At 42.7% G+C, this 19,574-nt stretch overlaps 1 protein-coding gene across 1 annotated transcript in view; it reads left to right on the forward strand.

The window, feature by feature from the left end:
• Positions 1 to 19,574, forward strand: part of tprg1 (tumor protein p63 regulated 1) — a 32,291-nt gene that overhangs the window by 8,366 nt on the left and 4,351 nt on the right. The window contains exon 5 of the mRNA XM_080770144.1: positions 5,635 to 5,811. Coding sequence (XP_080626270.1) covers positions 5,635 to 5,811 — 177 coding nt within the window. The remainder of the gene's footprint in view (positions 1 to 5,634; positions 5,812 to 19,574) is intronic.

Genomic DNA, 19,574 nt, shown 5'->3' on the forward strand with positions numbered 1-19,574 from the left:
GCAGCAGTTTCGAACATACAGACAAGTTCGCCAATGGTTCCACAGTCTGGAGGAGAACCTGACAGAACTTCCATATTGGGTTAGTATATAAACTTTATTACAGGCTCGTGGCCCACAAGGTCAGTACAGTACATCACATATACGAGAATACAAAAAAAGAAATACAGTACATTTACCCAGCCCCACAGGTTACTACTCTAGACGAGGCACTCATGCCAGTGTCCTCTGATGGTAGAAGTGTACCTTACAGAACTACGGCCTGGGTCTGTCATCTGTCCAATGAGTCTATTCAGTGAGCGTAATGACATCAATGATGTCATTTAATGACTCAAATACTCTACACATACATTTAATTTATACATGAGATTGCGTAGCACAGCAGAGCAGGTGGGTACCCCAACACTGACGAACCTTGATGGATAAAACAGTTTTCTCTCTGTCATGACTTTTTGCTAGAATATCCACCTTTGCAGTGATAGTGCGTTTCATTTCTCTGGGGTTGCATTTTCTTGTTCAGTGTGTTGGCTACGTTTTTCATTTTTGATACTTCTTCCAGGAACACTGAGCTGCCTTATCCTGCTACCCTAATAGACAGGGGTACATAAGCACATGGCCGTTTATCCAACAGCTTTCTCCGACCCAACCACACTTTCACCACACATCTCTATATGCAAAATAAATTCGGCACACTCCCAGAATACATATAGGCTACATTTCATTGAAAGAAATGTCTTAATTACTGAATAAATATTACTTTTGTCAACCACGCCATTGTTGCTCAACATCAACAGCCTACGTCAGAATCGTCATGTTGGCGTCTACTACGCCAACTACGTTCACTTAATGGGGCCAGTCCTTCACAGTGACACACGCGTTAGATGAACCACGCGACCGGGATGGTTTCTACCCCTCAATGTCGTGCATTTGCTGCGCCCTTCTAATGCTGCGCCACGCCTACTCTATACTGCTCCATGCGACTCGAACTCGAACAGCGTCAGCAGCAGCAGCTCCGAGCCTCCGTCAGAAAGGCTGCCCACAGCACTGCACAGCCCCACACCCAAATGAATCGAATGAATGAATAAGGCGCTTATATCGCTTTTGCTCAGTGGATGGGACATTTACATTAAAAGCAATCGGATGGACGCGTGGATAACGTCATTGTGTGCAATCGGAGGGAAAGCTTCCATAATCCATATAGCTTCCATGCTAGCTGCTTCAGACACAGGGGAGGGGAGGGAGAAATAGTGCGAAATAGCGCTTATGCAACAATTACCCTAAAACACAAACACCTCAACTCGATGTCATTGTGAATAAGAATTTCGAGCGAAATAATAATTTTTGGAAGGACACTTTCACCCAGTATCAAGCTAAATGTGGAAGCCGTGTGTGTCACACCAAAACGGGTGACCTATAGATTCCTGTAACCAGCCTCTCGCACTGCCTGCGAGTTGGCTCCGTCTAAGGCTCCGTCTTATGAGCAAATTTAGAACTTCCGGTCTGAGAGCTAGCAGATTTAAGACATCCGGTTGCTTTCAGAATAAAATAAGGTTATTTAATTCGTTAATTAAATAATTTTTACATTACATTATTAGTATTATTATTACATTACAGTTATTGTAAAGACACACATTATGTTTCTGTGTAAAAATAAGTAATTAAATAACATAAAAAAGTTATCTAAATGGATAAATGCTATTCACTGGAGTGCATGGACTTTATAAAGTGGACACTGGACAAAAGACGGCTCCGCCAGGCAACTATCTGGACATACCCACGCGTTTGGGAAGATGTCCTCTACCACCCCACAGTCTCCGCTAAGCGGGAGAGGTGTAAAATTCACAGCAGCAGAGCTTCTACTGGGGTCAATGCAAAAAAATTTACCGTTTCCGGACCCAGAATGGACACTGGACAAAGAGGCCTCCGCGAGGCAACTATCTGGACATACCCACGCGTCCGGGGAGAGGTCCTCTACCACCCCACAGTCTCCGCTAAGCGGGAGAGGTGTACAATTCAGAGCAGCAGACCTTCTATTGGGGTCAACACTCAAAAAAGTGCCGTTTCCAGACCCAGAATGGACACTGGACAAAGAGGCCTCCGCGAGGCAACTATCTGGACATACCCACGCGTCCGGGGAGATGTCCTCTACCACCCCACAGTCTCCGTTAAGCGAGAGAGGTGTAAAATTCAGAGCAGCAGAGCTTCTACTGGGGTCAATGCAAAAGAAATTACCGTTTCCGGACCCAGACTGGACACTGGACAAAAGACGGCTCCGCGAGGCAACTATCTGGACATACCCACGCGTCCGGGGAGATGTCCTCTACCACCCCACAGTCTCCGCTAAGCGGGAGAGGTGTAAAATTCAGAGCAGCAGACCTTCTATTGGGGTCAACACTCAAAAAAGTGCCGTTTCCAGACCCAGAATGGACACTGGACAAAGAGGCCTCCGCGAGGCAACTATCTGGACATACCCACGCGTCCGGGGAGATGTCCTCTACCACCCCACAGTCTCCGCTAAGCGAGTAAATGGGTGCTTATATTTCTATGTGAAATGTGGTGATGCTGGCATCACAATAGATGCCAGCATCACGCTGCCTCCGTCTAATAAGCACATTTACAACTTCCTGTTTGGAAACCAAAACAGATGCTTCTGACATTTGCCTGTGCGTGCTTAATCGTTGTACTTCTGAACACATTTCCCAAATCTCAGTGATTTATCCACACATCGCTCTGTGTGTGTGTGTGTGTGTGTGTGTGTGTGTGTGTGTGTGTGTGTGTGTGTCGCGTCGCCCTCCAGCTGCAATTGCGAGTGTGCGCTGTGTGCAGGGCACACTACTGAGTTTAATACCACAGCTGAAACATGAAGTGGAGTCTGTCAATTCCCGCAATTTCCTTCTTCCCATATTGCGCTGCAACGACACTAGGATTGAGCCCCCCGAAGGGGGGCGAAATTCTAGTATTATTAATAGAGACACCAAACAGTTATTGAAATATGTAATGGTGAACTGGCTGACGTGGTTGACTTTGATATTCCACACCAGAAGCAGCATTTCGCTCCGATGCATGACTGCAGGCCTCAGAGGTCTGATGAGAAGCACTTTCTGCTATCATACTTGAGCCCCAGCGGAATGTTCTGCTGCCTGGAGCTTGAACCTGTAGCTTAGTAACACCTCTCTCCCCACGGCCCCTGTGCTCAGTCGAGGTTAACTTTCCTTTAGCCCAGTCAGAGGTCTCAGTGCCCACACCTTTACATATTATGCTGCCTGGGATGCTCAGTGAATTCTCTGGCTTATGGGACTATCACTTGCAGCGGCAGTTAATTCCCAGGATGTCTGGAGACGTCTTGGGCACAAATTGGGTTAAGAGTGCCTCATTTGGCCACGTGCACAAAGCTCACCGGCCCAGCCAGTCTAGGATCAAATAATATTAAATAATAATAATATAATGCTAACCTGGATTAGTTTTAGCCACTGGGGCAAGGGACAGAGATGCACACAGCACATGCCCCAAAAGAGGTCATTTTGACATAAGCCATAACAACTTAAGCGTTATATACGCGACACATTGTGAGCTTGTAGATTTGCTATTTTTGCTCTTATCATTTTGAATTATTTAGAAAATGTACGGTATAATATGCCCAAAATGGAGAAGACGGGTAGAAAGTTACATCCCTAAACTTCTTTACCTTTTACATAGTTCAAACTTCAAATAGCTGATCTACAAGCTCACAACGTGTCGACGTAGATCGGCTAGAAGTTTAGGGATAATGGGTAAGGCACTGGCGAAAATAGGGCCCAAAGTTTGATACACGAGATGGATGGCCGCTTTTATTCATTCATTGGGATGGGTGTTGAAATATTCTGTAGATTTTGGTTAACCAACGTCAGGGACCCAGAGATGCTTGAATGAATATTGCATGTTTTTTGCCGCGGGCATTTTGTGAGATTTTGACGCTTTTGCTGTACATAATTGAGTGACTCGAGAATGCATGCTTTTTGTTTCAATTTAAAAATGAGTTTGTGCAGATTACAGAACACTCAACCCCCCCCACCCCCCCAAGAGACACACCCTGGCCCTGCACACACTCACTAAGCACACCACAACTCTAATACCTACATAACCTTTAGGCTTTTATCTGATACTCAGAACCCATGCATTTATTCTGTCCCCAAGTATGCACCTGGATTTCCATACTTCAGTGACTCATGACAGCTATGTAGTGTTTCAGTCTTTGATACTTTATCAAAGTGCCCTCACAGCCTGGTCTACATTCCTAATACATTCAGATACTCTGACAAGAGAGAACAGACAAGTCAGAATCTCGATCACCCAATTCACCAACTACTCAAACTATTGAATTTGACTCGATGACATTGGTGCATAACAACAATTGAGATATTGTATGTACCGTATATATTATATGGTAAATGGTGCATTTATATAGCGCCTTTATCCAAGGCGCTGTACATAGATTGTGCATCCATCCACCCATTCACACACACATTCATACACCGATGGCGGCTGAAACCATGCAAGGCACCAACCAGCACATTCAGTGTCTTTCTCATGGACACTTCGACACTAACTCTGGGGGAGCCCAGGTATATTCTACAGTACATACTGTACATTCAACAGAATTCAATATTGATTCTGGCAGGGAAGATGCAGCCAGGTGCATGGGGGAACTCTGGCCGTACGTTATAGAACGAAAGAAATACGGTACTGGTACAGTGTTGGAAGATGGAAGTGTATTTTATATATGGTGAGCTTTCGTACAGCATACTATGTACATACAGGCCCTGAGGCCGATAAGTTTACAAAAACTTCACGCAAATAGTACGTAAGCAGCGCAAGCATGCGGGCAGTTCGAACATATTATGTGCAGAGCATGTCAACGGTGCAGGGCATCAAGACAAGTCTCTCTGACCATCTGTCTACCGCATCACCTTGTATTACGCACTGATATCATGTCTGCTGACAGTCACCATCTGCACACACAATGCGCTGTGTTGGTTCGCTAACACTGGAAAGGCTATATGTGCTGGAAATATGGATGCCAACATCTGGGCTGCAGTCATTCTCATTGCAAAGGAAATTAAGTGAAGCTGTTGCCAGGCCTTGCATTCCTTCTAGGGTCAGACCGATATATCGACTGTGTTGGTATATATCGGCCAATCCCACCCCAAAAAGCGATTGTCCAATGCCAATCCAAATAGTTTAGCAACGGTTGCTATGCAGGTCAAGCTTTCTTCACTGCTAATGTGCCTATTGGACAAGGATGGGTTGGGGAGGGACTTGGTGAAGGGCTAAAAATCCAGCACACACACACACACACACACACACACACACACACACACACACACACACACACACACACATACATATATAAATTGACTTAATTAATAATAGTTATTGATGTCATTTGTTAATTTGAATGTATTTGTTTGTTTGTAAGTTCAATGTTGTGAACATTTTAAACTTTAACCTAATCAAATTGATTCGTAAATCTACTTTTTTGACAAAGTATAAGTCAAAACATCAGTAGTCGCCTAGTCGGGGGTCTTCGGGATTGGTGTCGTACACACAAATCTGTCATCGGTGGGGCTGTAACTCCCTCTGTGCCTGTTCCTCCTTCAGGGTGGATCACTGGAACAACGAGAAGGAGCGTCTTTTGGTCCTAACGGCCAACAGCCTGCTCATCTGCAAGTACGACTTCATGATGCTCCATTGTGAGCAGATCCAGAGGGTCCCGCTCAACTTCGTGGACCGCGTCTCCCACGGGACGTTCAGTTTCCCGGAGCGCTCCCTGCTAGCGTGAGTATCCCACATTTCAACCACACGACTCCTCATTTTTAAACCTAGTGTACAGTATTTGTCCTGGTGTTCGGCATCGGTAACTGAAGAGATAAGACAATACTGTATACTGACTGTAACTTTCTTGGTGTCACTACAGCAGCCAGTCGCCGGAATGCGCACAGTCAAATCCTGAGTGGTCATTTAATTTAACTTAACTGAGTATGTTATGCTTTAGCTATTGAAAAATAGCAGATCTACAAGCTCATAGCGTGCCACCGAGTGGCGCGCTACGAGCTTGTAGGTCTGCTATTTTTGAAAAATCGAAGAACGACTGACATAGAAACATAGCTTTTTCTGTAGAATATTTTTTTTTAATCTGATCTCAGGTCAAAATGGGTTAAATGAAGGCTCAGGATTTAGCTGTGTGCTGTAGGTATAGCAGCACAATTCTTTTTGTGGCAGGACTCAAATTTATACTAAATAAGAGACAAAAACTCATATCAAAATTGTCAAAGGCAAAATATCACCATTAGCCGTTAATTGGTACTGTACATACTATACATAATAATATGTATATAATATGAGACTATACAAGTTTACAAATAATTGTGTACACTTTTGCATATGCATGTCCATTGGTATGGCGCAGCCGGTTTAGTTGTTCTTTATGAACAGCTCTTTGTCTGCTTGTCATTTGAGTAGGGAAATGTTTGAGCAGCTTGAGCTTTGCATGTTCTCAGCAACAGGGTTACTTCCCTTTTTATCAACGCCAACATCAAACACCTGCATATGAACAGATATGGCCGTTGAGTGTTCTTACGAACTTGAACATATTATGTCATTCATCTTGTTGTTTTTCTTATCTGAAGCCATTCTTTGGTACGATCAAAATGAACAATATGTGGTTGGAAACATGCGGGCAGGCACTGCACTGACGTGGGTTCCAGGGGTGGCTGGTATAAATGGGCAAGTGGGGCTCAGCCCCCCTATCCTATAGAACATGGGTTTTCAACAGGTGGTCCGTGGACCACTGGTGGTCCGTGAAGGTGTTGCATGTGGTCCCTGACCATGCATTTAGTAATGTAGGAAAGTGAAGATTCGTATTTGAATTTATTGTATTGACCACAAGCTGAGAAACAATGCAGTAAATGATCTGGTGATAAATTATGTCGATGTCATCAGTTACTGGGAAGTCTACTCTGAACTTCCACAGAAAAGTGAGTTAGAATCTCAAGGGAAACCATACAGGATTGCCTGGTTGAGTCACCATTATAAAGAAATGTGCCCATAATCAACCGCAAGTGTCTGCTTACTCATGGTAAGTTACATGAATGAACAGCAACATGAGTTTAATATGGATGGTTAATTTCTTTCCCCCACACCACGACGGTATCCCCCCTCCCAACACAACAATGGTCCCCAGGTTAATTCTCAGTCAGGGTGGTGGTCCCCAGGTTAATTCTCAGTCAGGGTGGTGGTCCCTGGTTCATAATCAGTTGAAAACCCCTGCTATAGAAGAAAGATAAATTATTAAAATGTTTTAGAAGAGATACTTTTATATTCTGGTAGAATCTAAAGCAGCAACGGCATCAAAACGTTACAAGATAAACACAAAATATGTCAAAATGGGCTGATTTTTTTACAGGCCAAATCGGCTCCATTGGTTTTCATTGAGTTGAATGATTGACAGCTGACATGACACGCCTGCTTGGTATACAGTACTTGCCATTGGGGCTAAAATATTTCAGTCCCAGAGCCAATAGAGGGCTGTGCTCACTGCTCAGCATAGATATTTAAAAAAAATAGATCGTTGGTGTGTGTCCACGGGAGGGTGGAAGAATTTACACTGGGGGAGGAAGTATGGCGGAAGAGTGTAAGGCACGCTCTTGATGCTACGTCCCGCTGCCACTCAAGTGACTACTGGCCAATTAGATCGCATCTTTTCCGGGACATGTGCTCTGTGACGCACACTCATGCTTCCGTGGTGCTTCGCAAGGAATCTCTGGATTTTTTTGCCCTCCCTTGAACACATACGCTCCAGAGCCGAAAGGGGCGTCTACCTTTATATGTCTATGGTGCTCAGCCCTAAGGCCCACCTCAGGCCGTGAGGTCACTGGCTTTTGCACCAATCACAGCTCCTGCTCGTGTGCTATTGTTTATGATGTGAATGGCGCGTGGAAGTATTTTTAAATGAAAGTTTATTATTTACTTTATAATCTGTTTTGTCCCATGTCCGTGGAGGGAAAAATTAAGTTAAGAGACTGGGGGCATGTCGTCCATTATGGATATAACAAAAGTAAAGACGACAAAATCGTATGTTTTGTGGGTTTGAAATTTGCGCTTTTAGGTGTAGACAGCCGACAGGGATACCGCTTGGAACCAGAAAGTTATTGTGAATTTGCTTCATTTATCATTTAACATGATCGCTGGTTTAATCACATTGGAAGTGTGTTGGGAAAAGTGCCCAGAAGGTATGCCCAGACCCTGACAAGGGATGGGTCCATTATCAATAATCTGCGTTTTGGGACGCAAAACTCACCCTATTTCCACCTCTGCATTGTACGACAAGGTATAAAGTAAGGCTTAAGTGGTTAATCAGCCTAATAGATTTACTTGATTTTGAAAATTCTATTAGAATGTATTTCACGTCAAAAATAAATTGATCGAATAATTTAGAATATAATCTATGCTGTCACAACAACAGCATCCTGTCTCATACTGTATTTTATACAATGGAATGATTATTATTACTGTGCTGTGTGCACTATTGCACTCTTAACATCCAGGTAAAGGATTTCTCATTAATATATTCACGAGAGAGTAGTTTTAACATTGGCCTCTAACCCTAACCCAAATTATCTGCGTCATACATCGAAATTGGTCCAATTTTGGCATCCCTTGACCCTACTGTATTTCCATCCAGGCTGACAGATTACTGCAATTACGTAGGATTTTAACTTGTCTGTCACTGTCAAATTCGTGACAACATAAATTGCCACTGCAGCATTATGTGTAACCACATTTGCATTCAGGGAAACATATGGGAAACAAAATATCTATCGCTCACCCAAAGGACAATCCGCCTAGCCAAGTAAGATATGATGTCAGGTTCTGTCACATACATAATATGTAGGTTTGTATGTCTAATTATACATTCAACAACTAGTAATCGTTGCTCTCTCAAATTACTTCTTGTCTATTTCAAACACACAGAAGAGTTACACAATGCTGAGGCCACACTGAGGAAGTTGATTGACATTGCAACATCTCATTATTCGTCCTTCTTATGACTATAGACAATATTACGGTACGGTATATCACTGTGGCTCCTATGAGGCAAGCCATCTACAAGACACCATGACACCATCAAGCATACATGTACATTTAGCATTTGCACACGAGATATCTCATAACCCAGTGGTTGTCAAAGTCGGGTCCACCTAGGGGGGTCCAACTAGAGGCCAGGGGTTCCAAATGGGTCCATACAGGTCTGTAATTCTGAGAGTGTAGCCACTCTCAGAGTTATTAAAACCTAATAGTAAGTAACCTAATAGGAGGACGTCTGCTGGCCCCATGGCCTTTCCTGTTGGCTACAGGGAAGGTGAAACAGTGAAAATGCTGTTATTTTTTACTTGCCCAAATTACTGTAGTTACACCAGACTAAACTGACACTTTCTCAGTGACATAATTCCTTCTAGTAAATGTTGCATGACACCTTTTCACCAAAGAATAATAATATAGTGATTGTGTACCGTTTAGTGGTCGTTGGTATTTGCCAAGACTTTTGTCCGACAGCACAATTTGTCCGACTGCATTCTTCCTCTCGTCACTCAGGCGCAGCTCAAGGCCTGGCATGCTCGCCTTGTTCTTTAATCTCGAGTGATTTAAAAAGTCATGCATTTGTTTTAAAACTGTGCACATGTTGCAGGATGTTGCGTGAACCAAAACAAGCACTCCCAGATAGATTTTCGTTGGGATTTGCTTACTGGTGGCCAATTAAGTGCTCTGTTGTTTGGTTGGTTTGTTGTCAGGACAATCAAGGATATACAGCAATCTAGTTCATCAAGTATGAAGTAGGAGAAAGAGTAAAAATAAATTGGACAGAATAAAGTTGATAGCGATAAAGCCTCCACCCCTGTACGTCTTTAAATGTTCTGATGAATTGAAAATGGTGGACCCTGTTGTAAACAAATCTCAGTGCTTTATCATGGTGTTGTCCACAAAGTAACAGTTTTTGTATTGACTTTGTTTGAAATGTACCCATTCTACATATTGTGAAATACAAAGTTCATTCAGTCAATCAATCACACTAATGAGGCAAAGCTAATGCCCAATATATACTTAAGTTGCGAGCTGGTGTCTTGAACCAATCTACAAGCTCAAAAAGTGTCACGCTACGGCGCGTTTTGATTTATACTTTGTTGCACGCAACACTCCATGCAACCAAGTATAAGGCTGCCTGGAGAGGGTAAGAGTTAGTGGGACAAGGGAGCATGTACAGAACTGTACTAGAATGGTGGAGCTAACATTAGGTGTGGTTCAGAGATGAGTTTTTATGGGGTGAGGAGTGCATAGCTGTCACTGAACTGATAAGTGGCAAACTTAATGTAGTCCTTTGTTTCATCCCAACCTTTTTAAAGAAAGGCTCTGGGGACACCAGACCAAGTAAAGTTAATTTGATGAATAAAACGTAATGTGGTGTGAAGTGCTCGGGGAAGGCGGCCATAGTTCTAGGCTTTATCTGCGTGCGCACATATTCAATTATGAATATAATGTTAGTCGAAACCACCCGGGAGTTCAACAGTAAAGAGACACTTTGAATTAGAAAAAAAGGCTGAACCCACAAACAAATCTCCCTCTTCTGTCTTCATTCTCTCTCACACTCTGTTTCTCCCCCTTTCTCGTGCGTGCGTGCCAGACACTTGTCAGGCACACATGTTTGTCATTTCTGTAATAACATTTGATCAATAAATGATAAAAGTTATTGAAAACACAGCCTCAGACACCAGAACAAATCCCTTTAACTGGTAACAGCAGGGTTTTCAACTGATTGTGAACCAGGGACCACCACCCTGACTTAGAATCAACCTGGGGACCACTATTGTGTTGGGTGGGGAATGGGATATGGGCTAAGATTAATGCTTTTGTAAGTTAACACTTGCAAGTTGCTATGCATCCTATGACTACTACTGGTAAAATGTCCTAATAATAATGACTCAACCAGACAGTCCGGTGCACCTCCCCCTTCTTGAGATTCTAACTTTTTCTGTTGAATTTCTTGAACTCCAACTTGTCAATAAATGACGACATGGATGGACTCATCATAGGTCACCAGGTCATTCGGGAGGCGGCCTTTTTTCCGACAGCATTCTAGCCGACAGGGCAACGATCCGATCCCCCCCCCCCCCCCCCCCCCCCCCGCGCCGGCAAAAAAAACTAAAACAGACTGCTTTTGGATTAGAAACAGCAGCGGCTGAGCGGGGCAATGTACAGCAGCCTGTAAAAACAAGTACAAACTGTGTGTGGGTTTATAATCAGCGGGGCACTGTACAGTTGTAGTTGTGATTTGTGCACGTACCTGGCTGTCGGGACTCGAGACTGGGAAAGCCCATTGTATGCACACTCGCCACAGTCAGACACTTCTGACTTCCTTCACGTTGTTAGCCTACAGCCCTATGCTCTAACAGAGCTGTTGGGGAGGCGGGGCACGTGTGCCTAATGCATATGGTATGGTGGCTGTGTGTGCTAGAGCAGCAGCCATCACCAGGCTCCGCCAAACTTCGTTCAACTCAACTGTCATTGCATCTCTGTATGTGTTTATAATTTTATTTTACAGACGGCACGGGTGAGCGGCCGTGTGCCCCCCTTGCCTCTGGGCCCCCACGCAGTCGCGTTGTCTGCGTCACGGTAGTTACGCCGCTGCACACACACACACACACACACACACACACACACACACAGTAAAAGAGTCCACACTGAGGAAGTTGATTTACTGTAACATTGCAACATCTCATTCTTCTTCCTTCCTATGATTTTTATTCCTGTACACCCACAATGATACATCATTTTGCTACTATGACTTGACAGTCACAACTGAAATTTGTACATATTACACAATTTTGCAGTGTGTTATGCCAGGTGTGGCTCCTCAGAGGCAAGCCATCTACAGTAGATTAGAAGACACCATGACCCCCTAGTGCCACACTCAGGCCAAAATATACAAATACAATATACCACAAAATATATTTTTTGTACAAAGTAGAGGACCCGGGGTCTTGGTTCCAAATGGGGGGGGTGTTGTGTGTGTGCGCGTTTGTGTGCGTGCGTGCCGCCGTGTTGTGAGCTTGTAGATCTCCTATTTTCACTACTTTTTAAACCTTTTCAAAATTTGTAATCCAATTAAGGGTGCGTTCTGATATAGGCACACTGAGTGCACTGCCAATACAAACTAATAGGCGAGTGCTCCCGGCGCGCATTTCCGAAGTGTACTCGGTGTGTACAATTTACAATTTAGGCATTTAGCAGACGCTCTTAATCCAGAGCGATTTACATTAAGCAATAACAAAAAGCATGGCATACAATTCAATTAAATTCAAAGGGCTTTATTGGCATGAGAAAACATACGTTTACATTGCCAAAGCAGAAAGAACAATACAACAATACAGCAATACAATCAAAACAAAAATGATGTACATTTGAAGGTCAGAATCTTCAATAGATCAAATTCTATGTACCAAGGTCACTCGATGCAGGTATATGAAAAGGATGCCATTTGTGGCCTTAAATGGCAATTGGATGATTTGAGGCATTTTGTTCCAAAAATGTGTTTTGCAAAGATCCACCTGTTGGTGGCGCTATAACAGGCCAATGTGAAAAGGGTGGGACTATATTACTCAACCTAGTAGGAAAGTGCGTGAAAGATTTCATGTAAATTGCACGCTGCGTTCATGATTTGAGGCTTTTTGTTCAAAACGGGCCAGTCCTGCAAACTTTGAAAGCCAATGTTGGCCAATTAGGATTGAATATGAAATATCGGACAGATCCGTCTTGAGCACATGACCATGGAGATACTGTGTTAACGATCATCAGGTATTATTGTAATATTAGGAGGAAGAACCTTTTCCAAAAAGTGTACAGTATTTGTTCAAGCTTTTATGTGGACACGCCCACCAGGTCATTAAGTATGCCTGGTTTGCCTGGTGGGTGGTGATGGGTGGTGATCCACCTGAACTTAAGCCGCACCCACAGCTGTAGTTGTGTGATAAAGGGGGAGGGGCTGATAGTGTGATGTCACTATATTACTTATTTCATTGGCCTGTTTGACTGTCAAGGGTTCAGCCTCCAGGAAGAAACCCTAAATACAAAGTTAATACACCATTGCAAATAAAACCGACTCCAGGGTGTCTAATGAAGTACTGTCATGACACAGACACATGACAAACTGGAAAAATAAAAAAATTGTGGCACTCCATCTTTAAGTGTCAATTTGATACAGGATTTTGCAGGGTGCCATGTTTTCATTTTCGTGATAGTCAGTGTGTCATATACCGTATAATTATGACACCACATCAGAATTAAATATTCCCAACTGATTTTGATTGTCCATAGGATACACATGACCTTAGAAATATTTTCAGGATGTAATGATCATTAAACTCAGAGCAATAACCCACCTAATCCCCAGTCATGAGTTAGGAGTTTGAATGAATGTACAATATGTGCAGGATGTAAATTATCATGTAATTTGTAGATGTGAGTGGACTTAATTTAACTGACTATACTTTTTGGGAATAAAACTTCTCTCACGCTTATGCCAGTGTGCCAGTGATCACCCTCCCCTGTGCCCTGTACCTAAGGTTGCCTATCACTGAGGTAGTGTATACAATATACAGTAAGGCCTTATGGGAGGATCTGTATTTTTAGCCATGGTGGTTTATGTTTTCATGCCACATTCTCCAGGCGTACCCTACCCAGTACCCATGGAGTGACATGCAGTCAGTATATTCAGCATCTTCTTTGGGGAGAAAGTGTGTTCAAAAGTGCCTTGTTTCCAAACTGTCTAGACAAGGTAATTACTGCAGTACTGTACCCGCACATCATTGCAGTGACTTTTCTTTTTTTATTATCCCCATCTAAAAAGGTGTGAGTGCAGGGATTTAAGAAACTCCCACAAGGAGTTTCTTCTGCAAAAGAAAGCTCATTTATGAAGTTGAGAAGTAATCCCAGTCCTGCTGTCTGTCTTTAGATCAGATAAGGCAACAATGAAGCATTATGGCCTATTTATTTCCCTTCCCTCAAATAAAATTCCCAGAGTTTTACCAGCATTAGTGCTGGTGTAGGTAGTGCTTTTCCCAGCACTTTCAATTATTACATTGACATAATTAGTCTTTATCCACTGATGGTAATTAACTTGTCATCTTTGTGTTGTATAGTTAATCTCTAAATTCCCAAAGGGTGGAGACTTGTTAAAAACATGACAATCATTCTTTCAATTGTGTCTAACTTGACCACAGAAGAAAGTAGAAGTCTGAGATGCTTTCAAAATCAAACAGCAGAGGGCGCACTGTGCACAGCGCAATCTGATCACTGCTGCCTTGGGTACTTTCCCTGAAATTAGTGATCTGTGTGTCAGAACTTACAACTGCGCTAAGGCACAAGTCATACTTGCATGTGGACATATTTAATTTGACATAATCATATATCATTACTGAACTGATCTTAAAGTAGGGCTTCTGGGGTCACTCATTGAGGAAAGTAAGCAGGTTGTTCTCTCTCTTTAAATTACCTTTAATTGTAATGTATATACACCGATATATTCAACTGATACACTTCAACTGATACACTGGCATCAGTTTGTGTCCTGTGTCAGCACTGCATAGTATATGTGTCTGTTAATACTCACCAGTCTTAACTTGGATCAAGTTGCAATAGCAAACTTGAGTGCCTAATCAACCAAAATAACCGGCTCGATGCAAGACACGGCTGGGGACACGTTTGTTTTGTCTGTACGTCAACCTAAAGATCCCATGTCTCAGTTCTCTATAGTCCTACAACTGACATGAAATGTTCTCTACTTTGAAATCATATCTCATATCATATCTCATATCATATCTCTCATATCTCAGTTTCAAAAGAGGTGCAAATGTTTTCTAATAGTGAAGATATTGTCATTGAGTCAGTATATTGTATAATACCACAGTATTAAAACTAAATAAATAAATGCATACACATATACTGTACATTATGCAGTATGCACCGTGATATTTTTGCAGATATGGTACTTTATGTGACTTTTACTTTCCTAATTTCTTCATTCACTCATGTTACATGCGCAACTTTATAGTCTTTTAATAGTGTTTTGGGCCAGGCATTTAGCCTTTTCATTTTACCAGTTGCCAAAACATTATCATAATCATAATTTTTATGAAGTTTTATGGTATGTTGTGGTAAAAGTTGCTCACCTTTTCTGTGGCTCTTTCTTACCTTTTCTAGCCCGTCAACCACCCCACCACCTACCTCCCCCATTATCTATGTCTTTAATCCTTTTATGTAGATCATATTAACTGGAAATCGTAGACCAGCGTGTTCGCTGGCTCCATGGTTGAATTACTGAAAGTCTTGCAGGCTCTATTGAGCAATCAGAGGATCTGTTCGTTGGCTGTCAGACAGTGTGGGACACTTGCCATGACAACTGGAGCTGGCCCTGATATTTATCTTGTGTGTTGACTTATGAGTCCGAGCCCCTCAGCAGCAAGGCAAAGGAATTTCTAGTGATTTGCCCTAAAGCTTAACTAAGAATACAGTGCCTCATGAGATGCGCCTTTTGCATTCACACCGCCCGATGACTCATGGAAGGAGGTGGATTTTCACAACTTGACCCTTCATTTGATCGTGCAACTGGGACAGCTCACTCATATGAGTAGCTTGAGAGGTTTTTGACTGTCCTAAATATTGCCCACTTGAGATTTGGTGTGGTTAACCTGGACTGAGGAGTGGTTAGTTACTTTTTTGTCTCTCTGTTGACATGACCTTCATGAGGACGCAGGGCTCAGTGAAAGTCCAAAAAGCTCAGCTCTGCCGTACGTATAAACACAGAAGACATCCAAGGCCTCTGGCTGGAAAGCCCAGCCCTGCTCTGCCTGTCTGGGCCGGTCCCCCTCCTAGTGATAGCTTACCTGTGGAATTCTCCAAAGCTTTTTTTTATATCCCCATTTATACAAGGGCAATAACGCAGTGCTCTCACAAAGGGAAATGTATACAAACCACCCCCCCCATCTTTGCCCCCCTCTCAGTGACATATAATCAGTCTTTTTAGCCTGGGCTTTTGCCTTTGTGCCACTGTGAAGTCTGCTATCCTCCCCTTTCTCTCAGCACAACAGTGGCTTTAGGAGGCAGCACACTGGGTTCAGCAGCAGCATTGTCATATAGAAAGTGCTTGTGTAAACAGGGTTACACAATTGCGTTATAATTCAGCCCCTCCCTGGGACCATGACATTATCAACAAGTGCTATTGTTTAGCCTCAGGTGTTTAATTCTGCTTGGCAGGAAACACTATGGCCCGAGGTGTGTTCTAGACATGAGGAAATGAGGACATCAGAATGTCAGAGGGACAGAACTTTAGAACAATAGGTGCTCCTAATCCTCATTATAGGAAGTAGTCATCATTTATTTGTTCACACTGATTTAATTATTGTATTTGTTATTTTTTGGTGAAGCAGTCAATTAATAACTGTTTAACCCCTAGGCTACGGAACCCGGAAATTACGGAATTAATCGAAAAATATAAACATGCCATATACGGAAGGAACGGAATGTATTGACTGTCAGTTATTTGGTGTTCAACGGAGCAAAAATGAGCATTTTTTCGCTAATATCGCTAATGTTGGATGTAATCTACCAAAAAACGAAATCCGCGTGATAGTGCGCCATCGCGCAAGCGCGCCGTCTCTATGTGCGTCGCTGTGAAAAATGTGATATTTTGCGATGTTTTGGGGTTGATTTGAGGTTAATTTGACTTAGTTATAAAAAATATAGCATATAGCTTAGCATCCCCGAGAGTCACTCTAGTGACTCGGGTCAAAATACTGCCGGATGTTGATGATCGTGCATTCTCGCCATCTCGTGGCAATTCCGGAGAAGACACTAGGTTTGTCAGTGTCATGTAAACGATCTATTCAAACCATCAGATCTTTCTATTAATGTTAAAATGATGAATTAAAAATAAGCCAATTTGTTACCCAAACAAAAAAATTGGGATTGGTAGTCTTATTATGAAGATCTGGGAATCCACATAGAAACGGCGTGGCTTTAGTGGCGTGGCTTTAGACTTGTGAGTCTAATGCTGCGTTCACACAGGCAGATGCAAAAGATGCAAAGCTACAGTGTATTTGCAAAGGTTTTCGTTGAACGGTCCAGTGATTTGCGAGAATTTAGTCTAGAGCTCCAGACAGACACACACACACACACACACACAAGTGCAAGCTAATTACCATTAGAAAGTGACCATACTGCGATTAACCAATTTAGTCACATAGCTGATAGACCTTTTTCATTGACAAAATGTATTACTATCTGGGGTCTATTAACGCCTTGGCTTCCATGTGGATTGGGTGGTACGTCATGTGGCCCATAGACAGATGTGGACAGTCTATAATGTCAGTCATCTATTCCACACAGTATGATGTCAGTGGGTACTGTCGGATGATGTCAGGCATCTCTAGGTTTCAGCCTGATTTGTCTCACAAGACTCTCTTCTAGCAGTCTTGGCCCTTTCAGTGCCACGCTGTAAAAATGTGTGGAACAACACATTTCGTTTTTTCTGTATGTAAGTGTTGGGGAATTACTTTAAAATCTGAGAAGTGTAAGAGAGTCAGTGGTTGTGCATGCTTATCTTATGCACTATGCACAGGATTTACACAGATTGTATGTAATACTAAAATCTAGATTTGTTTGAGTTTCCCTGGAACTGTGTGTGTGTGTGTGTGTGTGTGTGTGTGTGTGTGTGTGTGTGTGTGTGTGTGCGTGTGCGTGCGTGCGTGCGCGCGCGCGCGCAGTTACTTGCAATTACTACAGATAACCATGGTTATCTGTTCCTATTGATGTGCCATCCTGTGAGAGGGTTATCTAATAGTCCAATAAACAGGCTGTACACTTAAAATCATGGATTCACACAATCTGGCATTTATTGATTGCCCATAATTATCCCAAATTGAATGGTCATGAGATATACATATGAACAGCAAAGACACATATGAAAGCAGATACGACCTGTTACATCACGAATCAGATTCGATCATATCAGTCCGCAGATCAGGGTGCCCCTTGAAGCACAGGCCCGAGGTTTGTCGGTCCTGGAGAATTCTGACGTGTCAATCCCTTTCCCAACACTATATAGGAATCGCTCTGTCACTATGTGACCTTGCATTGGGCACAGCTCGGCTGCACACTCTTAAAGGAATGGTAACTGCTTAAAGGGTCTACTTTCCACCATCACTATTCATGTGAAGTCAGTTACTGAAATATGGCTGGTGTTGTTGAAATTATACATAAATGCTTGAATTCCATCTTTTTCTACAGCAGTTCGAACCATGATTTTAACTTTTTATGTTGTCCCTGTCGAGAGTAATTTAATAATTATCAATTTATATAATTTTTATATATTACTATAGTATATTTCCTGGGTGATCATTAGGTTCCATTTAGTTGTCTATCACACCTGAGCTGCAAGGCTTTTCTGAAGTTATCTACTCAAAGCTACTGTGTATATATTGTATATGTCAGCAAAAATAATTGCACCTTATACAGAGCCCTGTGGGCCTGTTGAACCTGTTGAAGGAAACTTTCACTCCACCCAAATGTTGTAATAGTTGATGACAACAAGATCGCTTCATTTCATGAGGTACTGAGGGGCGGCAGTGGCTCACGGGTAGAGTGACCGGATGGGAACCGCAAGGTTTGCCAGTTCGAACCCAGGCTCCCCTAGAGTTTGTGTCGAAGTGTCCTTGTCCTTGAGCAAGACTCTGAACCCCTAATTGCTCCCTAATTGCTTCTTGCATGGTTTCCACTGGCATCGGTGTGTGAATGTGTGTGTGTGAATGTAATGCACAATCTCTGTAAATCGCCTTGGATAAAGACCCCAAGGGGTCACTGTACTGTATTGTACTGTACTGGCTGGCTGCTAAAAACTCAGCTTCCCATCATGCAGCTGTGCACATTGTGAAGCTCAACAGCACCACTTTGTTACCATAGAGTTATAAAGGATAGAGGGAGGATCGGAGCTATAGCCCCCCGCTATTCATTTCAATGGAAGTTGCTCAGTGGCAATTTGAAGCACCCGGAAGACTGCCGGAAGTAACATTATAACTCAATGGCTCGAGCGAGCCGAAGAGCAGCCCGGACCTCAAGGTTCGGAGGAAAATAAAATGAGACATGCAAAGCTAAAATACCCTTGCCACTCGGGACCGATTAACTTTTTCAGATGCTTGATTTATACACAATGAAATGAGCACACATCGTTCTGTGAGAAAAACATGTAGTACGATACAAGACCAGTAATGTTGAAATGATATGAAATAATACGATCTACCCATGCATTGTGACTGTAGATCTATAAAGATATAGAATAGATTGGCGTGTAACACTGTCATAAGATGTCTAAATAGGGCTGATGTAAGGGAAGAAAGGGCGAATGATGGTAAAAATGATCTCTGAGGAATCAATACATACCATACAGCTACATAATCGATGCTCAGTTAGCAGCATAGAAGCTCCCTGAAGCACCT

The sequence above is a fragment of the Protomyctophum bolini genome (assembly GCF_963924005.1).
Source record: "Protomyctophum bolini genome assembly, chromosome: 8".
NCBI classification, from domain to species: Eukaryota; Metazoa; Chordata; class Actinopteri; order Myctophiformes; family Myctophidae; genus Protomyctophum; species Protomyctophum bolini.